The sequence below is a fragment of the Camellia sinensis genome, chromosome 8 (assembly GCF_055761805.1).
Source record: "Camellia sinensis isolate YWXY chromosome 8, ASM5576180v1, whole genome shotgun sequence".
Taxonomy (NCBI): Eukaryota; Viridiplantae; Streptophyta; class Magnoliopsida; order Ericales; family Theaceae; genus Camellia; species Camellia sinensis.
In genome coordinates, this window is record NC_138968.1 from 129,437,419 (window position 1) to 129,451,861 (window position 14,443).

Sequence of the window (14,443 nt, forward strand, 5' to 3'; positions counted from 1 at the left end):
TGGCGCACTATTTCCATGCACATACCGTCATCGTCTTGACCGAATTCCCCCTCAAAGCTTTATTCGAGCGGGCAGACTTCTCCGGTCGGATTCTTAAGTGGGCGGTCGAGTTGGGACAGTTTGATGTGAAGTTCCAGTCGCGCACTGCCATCAAAGCCCAGACTTTGGCCGACTTCGTCGCTGAATTCTCACCTGGAACTCATCCGGTATGCCCGGTCGATATTACCGCAGCAGATGATGAGGTGCAGGCAAGACCATCTGAGATACAACCAGTTGGTGGAGGTAGCGACGCGGAGTTTGCGCGCACCACTGAAGCACCCTCAGTTTGTACGATTTTATCACCCGGTAATGCGATGACGGAGTTGAATATCACCGACCAACTAGCTCTGTCCGGTCCAGCATCACCAAGGAGGGAAGAAATGGAACCACACAGCTCAGAGCCTGCGGCCGGCATAATACCACAACCTGGTGATTCGCCTACGGACTTGAGCATTGCAGATCAACTTGCTGAGTCCGGTGCCGAATCATCAAGGGTGGCTGAATTGGAACCGATCAACACAGAACTTGAAACCGCACAGCCGAGCAGTTGTGATCCCATCAACCTTCAAGCTTCTCAAGACCCCTCAGAATGTTGGAAGCTCTTTGTGAGGGAGATGTGGAAACTTTTTGTTGATGGAGCCTCGAACCGTCACGGCGCCGGGCTAGGTATAGTTTTGATATCCCCAGACGGGTTGACAATTGAACACTCTATTGCCCTTGGCTTTCCAGCATCTAACAACGAGGCTGAGTACGAGGCACTTTTGGCCGGTCTCAAAAGCGCGCTTCAGATGCAAGCTTCCGAGCTAATGGTGTACAGTGATTCCCAACTTGTGGTTAACCAAGTCGCTGGGATTTATGAAGTAAAGGATGACAGAATGGCAAAGTACCAAGCTTTGGTCAGGGAATGCATCAAGCAATTTCAAGCAATCAGAGTTCAACAGATTGGCCGAGAAGAGAACAACCGAGCTGATGAGTTGGCCGGCCTCGCCTCAATGGTTGATTGCGCATCTCCTAACCCCCTATTAATTGAATATCTTCCACAGCCGAGTATTGAAGAAACCGGGCAGGCGGAAGTACTCTGCGCCGAGCTAGGTCCGTCCTGGATGGACCCTATCGTCGTTTTTCTCAGAGAACGGACTCTTCCAACCAACAAGAAGGAAGCACACAAAGTGCGTGTAAAGTCAGAGCAGTTTTGGCTCTCTCTTTCAGGCGTTTTGTATAAAAAGTCTTTCACCGGTCCATACCTGAGGTGTGTGCACCCGAGTAGTGTGGAAACCTTCTTGAATGAAATTTACGAAGGCATCTGTGGCAATCACATAGGGGGCAGGTCCTTGGCCTACCGCGCTATTTCGCAAGGCTATTGGTGGCCGTGCATGCAAGCCAACGCCCAGAAATATGTTTGCAAGTGCGAGAAGTGCCAGAAGTTTGCGCACCAGATTCACCAGCCGGCTAGAGAACTTCTTCCTCTAACCAGCCCTTGGCCTTTTGCAATGTGGGGATTAGACATAGTGGGGCCGCTCCCAACAGCTCCAGGCAATCGGAAGTTCTTCATCGCGGCAACCGACTACTTCACCAAGTGGGTTGAAGCCGAGCCTTTGGCAACAATCAAGGAGAAAGACGTGAAACGGTTTGTCTGGCAGAATGTTGTAACACGGTTCGGCGTCCCTAAAATTTTGATCTCTGACAACGGCACCCAGTTTGACAGTCGCCTATTCAGAGGGTTTTGTGAAGATTTGAAGATTGAATTCTACAACTCCACCCCAGCTTACCCGCAGTCCAATGGTCAAGCCGAGGTGTCGAACAAGACCATTCTTGACGGACTGAAGAAATGGCTGGAGAAGGCGAAGGGGAAGTGGGCTGAGGAACTCCCCAGCGTCCTCTGGGCATACCGTACAACCCCTCGAGGGTCGACCGGGGAAACTCCGTTTGCTTTGGCTTATGGCATGGAGGCGGTCATTCCATTGGAAGTTGGCATGCCCACTCTCAGAAGTGAAAGTTTTAAGCCCGAGCTGAATGCCGAGGCCATTGCTCTGGAGTTGGATCTGGTGGAAGAACGCCGGGAAAAGGCTTTTATTCGTGTGACCGCCTACCAGCAAGAGCTCTCCAAGAAGTACAACAAGACGGTGCACCCCAGACCGTTCAAGGTGGGTGATTGGGTCCTGAGGAAAGTTCTGGGTAACACCTTGGTGCCAGGTGAAGGCAAACTAGGGGCAAATTGGGAAGGACCCTACAAGATAACCGGTCTGGCGGGCAAGGGGGCATACCACTTGGAGGATCTAGATGGTAGAGGTATACCCCGGCCATGGAATGCAGCCAACCTCAAATTGTACTATTTTTAGCTTTTGTTCTCTTTTTTGTGCAAAGGAATTTTTTGCCTTACACTTCAGAATGTAATTCTTTTTGTCAATATATAGAAGTGTCTTCTTTAACTAAGCATTTCGACTGATTGCTTTGATTACTTGAAATTCCCAACCGAGATGAATTACTCCGGTTGAAGGAGTTGGTGGTTTGTCCAACTCAGAGATCCCAACCGAGATGAATTACTCCGGTTGACGGAGTTGGTGGTTTGTCCAACTCAGAGATTCCAACCGAGATGAATTACTCCGGTTGAAGGAGTTGGTGGTTTGTCCAACTCAGAGACCCCAACCGAGATGAATTACTCCGGTTGAAGGAGTTGGTGGTTTGTCCAACTCAGAGACCCCAACCGAGATGATTCACTCCGGTTGAAGAAGTTGATGTTTTGTTCAACTTATGTATTTTAAACCGGGATGTGTTGCTCCGGTTCAAGGACTTGGTTATTTGTTCAACTTTGATGTTCCCACCGAGATGGTTGTTCCGGTCGACGGAGTTCAATTTTGCTACTTATACCGCGATGAGCATTCCGGTTAGGCCTGGTGGTCTAAATCGAGATGTTTTGCTAAAGTTAGAGTTGGAGAAAATCGTGCAAACTTTTTGTGAAATTAAGGCTCTTTCATTGATGAGAAAATAAGTACAAAGGAGGGGCATAGAGCCCGATTACATACACAAAGCACAAAATGAAAGAAAAAGAGAACTACACTAGGGGGGAAAGATGGGAGAACTCGTCTTCAGCGGCCTCCAGATCAACCGTTGTTCGCTCTTGGGCACCGGCCTCTTCTTCTCCGGGCAACTCCTCGCCGCTTCTTTCCTCGGCATTTACCTCGATTTCTTTGGCCAGTTCCTCCTCGGCCTCAGCTTGCAACGCGCTGAAGACGTCGTTGGCATAAGGCACGAGGTAGACCGGTAGGAAGGCAACCGGAGGAGAGGCAGACACATCGGTGTCAGGGCCTTGACCGAGATGTTCACAGGCTGACTTCCAGCCCGCTTTGAAATAAATATCCTGAGTGGCAAAGACCTGCTTCTTGCAGCTATCCTCGGCTTCTTTGAAGCCGGCGTTGTTCGTATCCTCACACTCCTTCTCCCTGGACGCCTTGAGCTCATCCAGCTTGGCCTGAAGTTCGTCTCTCTTTTTCTCGGCCTCCCCAAGCTGACCGAGCAACCTGTTATTGTCAGTATTGGCCACTTGAAGTGAGGACTTTGCTCGGCCGAGCTCGGTCTGCAGACTATGGACTTGGCCGACAGCGTCATTCGCCTTCTGCCGCAGTCGGTGGATTCGCTCCAGGACCAGGTGCTGCTTTTGGATAGCCTAAAACAATAAAGCTGGGACAAATTAGAAACCGTGCAAACACTTCACAAAAATTTCAGCAAAAGATTAAGACTTACCCTGGCCATGGACTTTACTGAAGACTTCACAAACCGAGTGTCCGGAACATGGTCGCTACCGACCACATCGCTCGGCAAAAGCAGGGCTTTTGAGAGATCAAAGGCAAGCAGGTGCTCTTTATCACCCTTGATCGAAGCGTTAGCCGGGATGTCTTTTCCCCGGTGCTTAAGCTGCGGCCGCCATGCGGGAGTTGGGTCTGCGGCTTCTGTGGATTGCTCGGTGGAGAGCTCGGCAACCAGCTCGGCAGATGGATCTGCGCAAGGCCTTTTGCTAGCCCGGCGAGCTTCTTGCCTGGATTGCCCGGCAGCTGGAGACGCCAAGGCGACCACAGGGCCGCTGGATTCACCGGCAACTTGGGAATGGGGGACAATGCTCGGTATCTCGGCCGATGTCGCGGTCAGCAAGTTCTTGATGCGACTCCTTTTCGCCATCTCCTCGGCTTTGGATAATCGGAAAAACGGGACGTCTGGCAGAGTTGGATCTCGGGGAGGAGTTGGAGCACGGAGAAAGTCTGTAACTTTACTTCGGTGTGGTGTTGAGTATCTGTAAGTTGGCACATAGCCGAGCAATTCGTTGCAATCTCGGTGGCTGTAGCGGAGCACGGTTCGGATTGCTTCTGCGTTGGGGTATTGGTAGTTCGCTTACAAGGCTTGAATTGCTGCATGAGAAACAAGTAAATGGTTAAGCACAGAATAGTTAAAACGAATTGACCAAACAAGACAGCACGGCTTACATGTGGAACCGAATTTCTTGCTTATGAACCAACCCGGTACCTCGGCTGTTTCGTAATTACCGGTTACCCAGAAAAAATCGTCATCGTGCAAGTCTTTGTCCGGTGTTCCGGTCACGATTTTTTCTTTGCCCGGCCTGATCTTAAGATAGTAAGCGAGACCATCGCCGGTGTGACCGAGAGTATATTGTCGCAATATCTCGGCTAAGTCTAAGTTTGTGCCTAGCCAGTTGTTAAGTTCGTGCACACCGTTTATTATTCGGTAGGTGTTGGTGGACACTTGAGTGGGTGCAAGCCCGGTGTGGCGGAGGAACTCGGTGATCAATGGGTTGAGTGGGAAACGAAGGCCCCCTTCGACGATGGATAGCACGGTGAAGGGGCATTCCTCCCTGCCCCAAGGCGTTGTCTCAATTTCTGCAAGTTCAAGGTGGACATCGGCCGGGATGCCGTACTCCTCCCTGAACGCAGCCAGTGCAGCCGGAGTATCTACGAGAAATCGAAATTTCCCCATGAAGGACCGGCCAAATTTTCTCGGCTGAGGAGGTTTGGCACTGACTTGTGAATTGTTGGCTGCTCGGTCTTTGAGAGCCTCGGAAGTGGTCAGGGGTCCACTTGGACTCTGCAGGAAAAGGTTGTCAAGTGTAAGAGGAAGCGCGGTCGCGCGAAATGAGCTTGACTTTAGCTCGGTCATAGATTGTGCCAAACCACCTCGGTTTTGAAGGATAGCCAAGGAGCCCGGCCTTAAACCGGACCAGATATTAGCCCGGTCGATCGAACCCTTTGCCTACCCCAGTTTTCACTAAGGTTGGGGCAAACGTTTTATTAGCTCGGTCGGGGGTTATTTTTTGGATCAAACGAAGTCCTGGAGCCCGGACCGCCCCAGTTCTTCGAAGTTCATCAGCAAAAATGAAGAACACCACGAGTAGTGGGAGGTTTGGGATGATTTCTATGTCCTATGTCCTAAGAACTACGTTCTACTGCCCTATTGTCTGAAGTATCAATGAAAATAACAAATAACAAGGGTTGGAGAGCTTACCAATATGGAGCAGTGGCTGCTTCTTCTTCGAGCGTGAGTTCGGGAATGACAAAGGAGAGGCAAGAGCTTTGGGTTGCTTGGAATGGCAGTGAGTCAATGAGTCCTCAAGGAAGATGAGAGGGGGATGTTTATAGAGGAAACGAGACCGCCCAAATTCAAATTCTGGCAAAACGGTGGGTTGGCTACCCGAGAACCATGGCAGCCCGCCACGTGTCCCCATTTATGGCGACGTCAGAACTGAAGAGACAGGTTGAAGAGTTGAGGAGCCAACCGGTCTACTTTCAAAGAAGAGGACGTTAGCCGAGGAGTACAACCGGGCAAGTTTGCAGACAGTAATGTTCACTAACCCGGTCGCCATTTAGTATTTTGAAGACCGAAGAAATGTTATCCCGGTCGAAGTAAGTAATCCCAGTCACGCTTTCGCGGACGGAATTAAGGGGCAATTGAGAGGGAGATTTATGATCTGGATTGGGCCATGGTAAAGGCCGAACAGATTTGGGTCAGATTGAGTTGCGCCGTGCAGATTTGGGCCCAACGGGTGTTGGGCCGAGCTGTATTGCCCGGCCTTGGAGGAAGCTGCTCGGTTAAGGCAGCGCATGGATTGACCGTTAACCGAGCAGCAAGGATCCGTGGTTGCGAAGCCGGTCAGGTGAAAAGTCCATCGCCAGGAAAGGCAAGGTTGGACCGAGGCACCTGTTTGCTCGGCAGGTAGGTCGACCGCAGACAAGTGTGAGTAGTCCCGAGCTCGGCTTTGCCGAGATGCCGTCGAGTCCAGTCCTCATCTGAGCTTAGCTGTCGGAGTACTTGGGTATGAAACGCAGCATGGCAGACGATGACCGAGATGATACTGCCCGGCTGCCGAGCTCCCAGGAGCATGGGCAGGCAGTTGGGTTAGGTGGTGCTCAGCAAGGTTTATGCTGACAGATGGGATAGCAGTGCCACGTGTTGAGAGATCACTGGGAGTAGATTTGGGGCGCAGAAGGTATATAAGCATGACTGTGCCCCCTATACGCAGACAGATGAACATTTGGTAAGAGTAATACTTACATTCAACACTCTCTCTTCTCTCTATCAATCCCCTGTGTATATGTCTTAACTTGATCGTCGGAGGGGTTTTCCGGCCACACACCGCCGGGTAGCTCACCGTTATTTGCTCGCAGGTGATCGAACAGTAACGGAGTTCGAAAGAAAGGAGTACGAGCTTACCAGAATATTTGCTCCCCGCACACTACCCATTACTGTGCTGATTGTGTAAGTGGCAACAGATAATGATACTCAAAAAATAATAAATAAAAAAACTGAAAATTAAATTAAATGTGGTTGGTAAAAATGGGAGAGCATATGATATGATATACTTTCTCTTAAAAAGTGTGTATAAATAGAATATTCTTTTTTAATGATTGAGAGTGAGAGAGAGCCAAGGCCATTAACAAACTTTACTTATCTTTCTTTTCTTTTGCCTTTTTTTTTAAATATTCAAAGCCTGGGTTAATTTTTTAATTTTTTTAATTTTTTTAATTTAGATTAAAAAATTTAGTTTGAGAATGATTTTTTAATTTTTTAATTTTTTTTTGTAAAAAAATAGTGTAATAATTACTAATTAGATATAATATTTTATTTTTTATAATTAAAATAATTTATTTTATCTTTTTTAATTAAAATAATCAAAAAAATTGGGAATAACTCTTTCCAAACGGACTCTTTTGATGGGCAATTTTATTTTGTTTTATTTTTAGAAAAAAACAAAAGATGTGTGCCACAAATCGTCACAAGTCAATTGACGAAAACACCCTAGATATTTCAATGAACAACAAGACCAGAAGGGCAGTTTCGTACCTTCACATCTCAAATTACAAGATCCAGTTTTCTCCGTCACTCACTCTGCAACTATAAAGAACGGAGCGCCACACCTTGAAGAATCCTCCATCTCTCTCTCTATCTCTCTCTCTCTCTCTCTCTAAATCAACCAATCAAAATTGAGAGAATTTGAGGTGTGTGTGTGTGTGTGTGATTTGTGTGTTTAATGGCTTTACAGTTGCAAGTCCCTCTCACTCGCTCAGCCTCATTTTCTTCTTCTTGTGGTTCATGGACATCAAATCATTCAATTGTCTGCCTAAGCGGTGGAGGAGACCAGTGGTCCTCCGCTAGGGTTTCAAGGAGTGTTTTGGAGAAGAGGAGAGAGAAGATTGGTGGTTCAAGAAGCCTGAGAGTGAGATCGAGCTTGGACGTGGCTGTGTCTGTAGGTCAGGTCACCGAGGTCTGCAAGGACACCTTCTGGCCTCTCGTTAAAGCCGCCGGTGACAAAACTGTCGTCCTCGACATGTACACTCAATGGTACTTATATCTATATTTATATCTATATTGCTATTGCCAGGTAAAGAGTTGTGTTCAATCAATGTATTCAGCTGCGGTACCATACTCTGGAAATAGTCTGTTTCTGTTGTGTTGTTGCAAATCGCAATATCTATAATAAATGAGCTGTGATATGTAGCTCGAAAAGTCTCCCCCCCCCCCCCCCCTCCCCGAATCGCCCGAATTTGAACAGAAAAAGGAAGAAGAAGAGAAGGAAGAAGAAGGACAGGAGGGGCCAACATCAACCGGGCTGGGCAGGGGGCGGAGGCAGAGCCGGAGGCGGGGCGGAGACGATCGGCCGAGCTGCGACGATCGGAGACGAGCTGCGACGAGCGATCTTCCCCTCCTCTTTCTCTTCTCCTCTCTTCTCTCCCTCTTCCCCTCCATTTTCAGACTGCATAAAGAAAAAAAATAAAAAGAAATAAAAAAAACAGAAACTGCCCAAAACGACGTCGTTTTGGGAGTCGTGGCATTCGGGGACGAAATTCGGAGGGAAAATCATTTTTGATATATAAATGAAAAATAATTTAGACCACTAAAAAAATACATCATTAATAGCACTAATTCATTGGGAATGACAAAAAATAAAAAAAACAAAAACAAAAACAAGGCATAAAAAGTGGGCAGGGTCCACTGTCACATCATTAGTGCTCCTCTTAGAGCATCTCCAACCCACTAGGCATATGATGCTTGTTAGTCAAAATGCCTAATGTGACTCACTTTTTTCAACTCCAATGCACTAGGCATATGTTTAGGCATTTTGGCTCAGCTCACATTCACTAGCTACATGTAGCTAGCCTTCAAGGCTAGGCAAAATGTATTTAATCATTAAGATTATTTCCCTCCATCTTTGTTGCTGACGTGGCATTCTATAAAGTTAATAGTATTTGAATGAATAGCTAAAATAAAGAGTATGGTTGGGGCAGAAACATGAAATCGTTGATAGGTAAAATAAAATGTATACTTTATAGTAATATTTAAATAGGTAAAATGCCTACTACCATTGGAGATGCTCTTAGTGCTCTCTTTTTAGTGTTTTGAAGCATTTTTCATAAATATATATATGGGGTTAGGGTTAGGGTTAATTACTGAAATAGTCCCAAAATGTGTTATATTACATTTTAGTCCTAATCTTTTAAATTTTTTTTTGAACGAGTCCTAATCTTTTAATTGTTTTACTTTTTTTCGCCGGAGATCAAAATTAATAGCGGGAGTAGTGATATTTTCATAATTTTACAACATAAATGCAACAAAATGAAAAGATTATTAACGAAAAATGCAAGAAAGTGGAGACTTCTCAGACTAAAATGAAACAAAATGCAAATTTTAGGAACTAAAATGCTACAAAATGCATAACTATACCTGGATTTGATCATTTTGATTTTGTTGAGGTTTTTACAAAACTCCAAAAATAACCGTCCTCTTGTTAATAATTTTGAACGGTGACAGACTCAAGTGCTCTGTTATCAGAATCTTACGATTCACGATTCGATTCACGATTCGATACGCAATTTTTGCAAAATCGATACGAATCTATGAGTGAATCTATTTTGGAAGTGAATCTCTAGTGAATCGCACGATTCACAATCGATTCACGATTCGATTCACTTTTTACGATTCATGCAATTTTTGAAATTATTGTGTTCGACATATTTTCGACTCATTTTTTCCATCTTTTTAGTGAAAATGACATAATACAACTTCTAATAGTATTTAATACCAAAATAACCAACATATATATATGATATATATATATGATTTGTTATTATTTTAGTGATCATGGAGTTTTTTATAGGATCCAATCAGATTCAGTCAGACCTAACATATTTTTAACCTTTCTTCTCATTTTTGTCCCCTTCAAAAAATTATAATATATCTTCTAAAGATGTTTAAGATTAGAGTTACACTATGAATTATCTATTACTATTTTATTAAATTGAATATTACATGTGTGAGGTCAGTTATACCCGTTAAATGTTTTAGGCTTTAAAATAAAATATCCTAAATAATTCTTTCTTATTATTTGCTCACTCTTACTTAGAAAAGTATATATGCTTATTGTCCAAATATCAATATCGTTATTAACTATTGTTACTTTAGAAATTAATAGTTTCTATTTGGTTATTACCTTTATTAAGAATGGTTGATAAAAAAATCTAAAAAAAAAAAAAAAAAAAAAGATAAGATGGTGATTTTGCATAGGAACCTTTGTTAACTTCTTACCTATTAAATTACGTGATTATCATTCAAAATAACATTTTTGTTGATTTAAGTCTAAATATTTTATATTCATAAGATACATTTAACATCTAAATGTGTAGATATATATTTTTAAGTGATTTAGAAAAAGTGACCGAATCCTTACGATTCACGATTCGATTCGATTCGATTCGATTCACGATTCAGTACGAGACCATTTCGATTCACGATACGAATCCCGATTTGACAACTATGCTCAAGTGTAAGAGATCGCAAACTTTAAGAACCAAACTAAAAGATTAGAAGATTGAGGATCAAAATGTACCAGCTTGTGTACTTGGGAGTAATTAACCCATACATATATGATGTCTTCTTTTCTTTTCTTTTTTTTTCCTTTTCCTTTTCCTTTTCCTTTATTTATTTATTTAGTTTCTTAGTTTGAGCAAGTATAATTTCCTGAATTTTTTTGATGAACCCTTAATTCTGGAAAGTCTACTAATTTGAAATTACTGTTTAATGTATTATTGTCTGCGCTTTAGATTGTGAGAACTATAGTTAGGAAGTAGTGTTAATAAAAATGAGACTTGTTATTGCTGAAAATGTTCGTACTGAGTTAGTTGGGTTGAAATTTTATGCAATTGAATTATGAAATTAAAATTTAATTGAGAAATTTGTCGATCAAGATACAAGACTAGAACTTAAACTACCTTCAAATCAGCATGTTTAGAACTTGGCAATGATGACTAATTCAAAAGTGAGGGCTGATTTTGCATCAAAGTATGACCTTAACAGAAGACGTTTTTGGGCTCTTTGTGGCATTGCTACTGATCAGAAAACCTTTTGGTTGGCAGTTAATGGGTTTCAAGCTCTCTCTCTATCTCTCTCTGCTGGATCAAGATCTTATCATCTGTTTCAGAAAGGTTTTATAGATTTTGTTACATCTTAGTTAGTTGTGTTCAAGTTTGTAATCTAGTAATTGGCATTTTTTTTTTCAGTTTTTTGGTAAGTACTTAAAAACATGGTAAATGTAACATTAATTTATTTAAATTGTTTTCTTTGCCCTATCTCCCTGGCCAGTTCTGTATGATCTTGGTTTTTGAAGCTTTGTTGCACTTGTTTTCTCAAGAAACTCTCTAGTTTAGAGAGTGGTTGAAATACAAAATTAAAGCATTTCAATTTAAACAACCCAATCTTTGTGGAGTCTGAAAGAGTTTGATAATTAGTTTGACAGAGGGAATCAGGGATGTTTAAGGGAGAGGAGAGAGGGGGGGGGGGGGGGGGGTTATTGAAAAACAAAATGGTAAGGCAAGGGGTAGAGCTGATGCATGCATCGTGTGTGAAATCCTTCTAGTAGTATTTACGTCTGGGATTGATCATTAATGTACATATGAACTGATAATTAGAATGTCTGGTATTGGAAGCGCTTTGGATAATCATCAAATCATCATTCTTTAGTATTATTGTTTTTTATTGGATATATGCTGTTGGGGATTGGATCAGATTAGATCAGGTTAGATCAGCCTATGGGCCTGATCCTAGTATTTATGATTGCAAAATGAATTGGGAATTGTCTTGAAGTGTGAAAGTTTTTATTTTGCCTGTGTTATATGCATTGTATTTTGGTGCATTGTCATGTCATTGGATCAATTAACTTCCTAATGGCCATTAATCTCTTCAATGTTTTTCGTTTTCTTAACTTCTGATTTTTATTGGTACTTTGAAATAATTGTAGGTGTGGTCCGTGCAAGGTGATCGCCCCCAAATTTAAAGAATTGTCGGAGAAGTACCTTGATGTTGTTTTCCTAAAGCTTGATTGTAACAAGGATAACAAGGTTGGTTTTCCGCATTTCCAACAACTCTCTCCCTCTCTCTCTCTCTCTCTCTCTCGTTTTCTGCCTCATGTTTATTTTGATAATTATTGGCAGCCATTGGCAAAGGAGCTAGGAATTAAGGTGGTTCCGACATTCAAGATTCTTAAAGATGGTAAAGTTGTTAAAGAAGTCACCGGGGCCAAATTTGATGATTTAGTTGGGGCAATTGAGGGTGCCAGGTCCAGTTGATATTCTCCTTCTTGTTACTCTCTTGTAAAATATTTAAAATTAACGCCATAATACACTTTTGTAATAATAGTTTTGTATTCATAACTTTCTGTTATTTTTGGATACAATTATTATCGAAAGTCAAAAGCAAAGGCTAAAGTTGGTTGGGAGAATAAGAGGTACCCTTTGTCTTTTGGCTTATCATTTTTGCCTTTTCATGTCTCTGTTTGTTAGTTTAGTTTGGAGCAAGAGTGGGTTCTTGAACTGTGAACTGTTGGTTAGTCTTGTGAAGGAGTGAGTGAGCTTTTGAATTGTGAAGCCTATAAATAAGATAGATAGGTTGGGTGAGAGAGGATGTGTTAAAAATTTTAATCTGTTAGTTTTGTGTAGATTGTAATTTTTATGTTTTGCTTGATTAAAAGTCATTTACATACCTTTTCATGTTCTGGTTTAGGAAACCAAGATGAGATTTGTCTCAGAGGCTCAAGGATTCATCCAATGATTGATGAACTACTCAGCACCCCTCTCTAAATATCAATTTCTAAAATTTAAAATTGTACATTTAGATCTCATCATTAAAAATAATAAAATAAAACTGCATATATGTAACCCATTCTAGAAGGGGGGGAAGTGATAATTTTTACGTTGTAGTGTCTACATATACGATTTTAAAATTGAAGAGATTAAAATAATATGTTATAGTTGATGTGGTGCCGGTGTAATTAACTCTAAAAAAATAAGCCAACTAAACAACACAACCCAGATCTTGGCTTATTAGCCAAATTATATGTTTTTGTTTTTTTATTTTTATTTTATTTCATTTAGTAACAGTTTTTATTATTATTTTGGATTGGATTTTAGTAATAGTTGACTTGAAAAAAATAAGTGAACTAAATTAGTCCGATCCTAATCCTGGGCTTGCTAACCAAATTATGTTTTTTATTTCCTTTAATTAAGCAATAATTTATGTAGAGTCTGCAATTAACATAAAAAAAAATAAGTCATCCATATTAGTACAACCCTAATCTTGGGCCAGTTAACCAATTTACATTTTGTTTTAGGACCTAGCTTGTCTCTAGTTAGAGATCAAGACTGGACCCTTCAATCCGTTCCGTGGGCCTACTTTTGAACTCTGTTTCGATAATCTGAATTATTTATATTTTAAGGTTCATCGAGTACATTATTTTTGTAAAAAATTAAATAATTAGGTAACAATAACTACGTGCTTAAATCAGTTTTGTATGAACTGTTTATTTTTTTACCGTCTATTTTTTTTATACCAAACTAATTCAAACACATAGTTACCATTATCCAATCGACTTTATCCAATCGACTTGATTTTTTACAGAGATAATGTACTCAATGAACCCTAAAATGTGAACGATTCGAATTATCGAAACAAGACTCAAAAGTGGGCCTACGGAGCGGACTAGAGGATCCAGTCTTGATCTCCAAGTAGAGACAAGTTGGATCCTTTTTATATATCTATAATTAAAAAAAATTAAGAAGCATTTCAACATAATTCTCAAACTACATAAAAATATATTTATTACAAATACTTTTATAAAAATGTTTTTAGCAAATATGCTTTCAACTATTTTGGACTAAGTAAAATAATAATGTCACATATAAATTGTATAAAATGTGTACCAAGCCAAATCAAACCAAATCTTAAGTCTTATCAAATAGAGTCAGTTACATGAATCTTTCTTCTCCATTCGATTTTATCCAAAACCATACTGTTAGTCAAATTAAGGAGATTCATATATCTATTTACTACATCAGCCCACGTCAATCTAAGTCTGTCCCTTCCCCTAAAACTTTCATCTACCGTCACTATATCGAATCTATTCACTACTGCCTCTGTTGGTCTTGTATATAACCAAACCATCTCAATTTATTCTTTTTCAACTTATCTTCTATCAGAACTATTTCTATCCATTCTCAAATATACTTATTCCTAACTCTATCTTTTCTACCTAAGTATTCTCATCTCAGCAACACTTGGGCAATACTTCGTCCTATACAACATTATTGGTCTAATAGCCGTTCTATATAACTTCCATTTTAGTCTAGTGGGTATTCGTTTATCGCACAGTATCCTAGACACATTTCTCCACTTAAGTTACTCCGCCCTAATTTTATAGACCAGCATCCGCTCCAATCTCTCCAGCCATTATGATAATTGATCCCAAATAACGAAAATGTTCACTTTTAAGTAGTACTTGGTTCTCAATCTTCACTTCTCCTCTGCTCCTATTGTTATTGTTACTAAAATTACATGTACTCTGTCTTAATTCTGCTTA

At 41.4% G+C, this 14,443-nt stretch overlaps 1 protein-coding gene and 1 long non-coding RNA gene across 2 annotated transcripts; both read left to right on the forward strand.

Moving 5' to 3' along the window:
- Positions 1-7,284: 7,284 nt before the first annotated feature.
- LOC114258620 (thioredoxin F2, chloroplastic) lies at positions 7,285-12,338 on the forward strand. The gene is made up of 3 exons (XM_028198609.2): positions 7,285-7,881; positions 11,831-11,930; positions 12,024-12,338. Exons 1-3 carry the CDS (start codon positions 7,571-7,573, stop codon positions 12,156-12,158), a joined length of 546 nt encoding a protein of 181 aa, XP_028054410.2. The 5' UTR covers positions 7,285-7,570; the 3' UTR covers positions 12,159-12,338.
- Positions 7,888-9,051, forward strand: LOC145797111 (uncharacterized). The gene is made up of 2 exons (XR_014338204.1): positions 7,888-8,548; positions 8,919-9,051. It is a non-coding gene; the product is annotated as an uncharacterized LOC145797111 (long non-coding RNA).
- Positions 12,339-14,443: the final 2,105 nt, after the last annotated feature.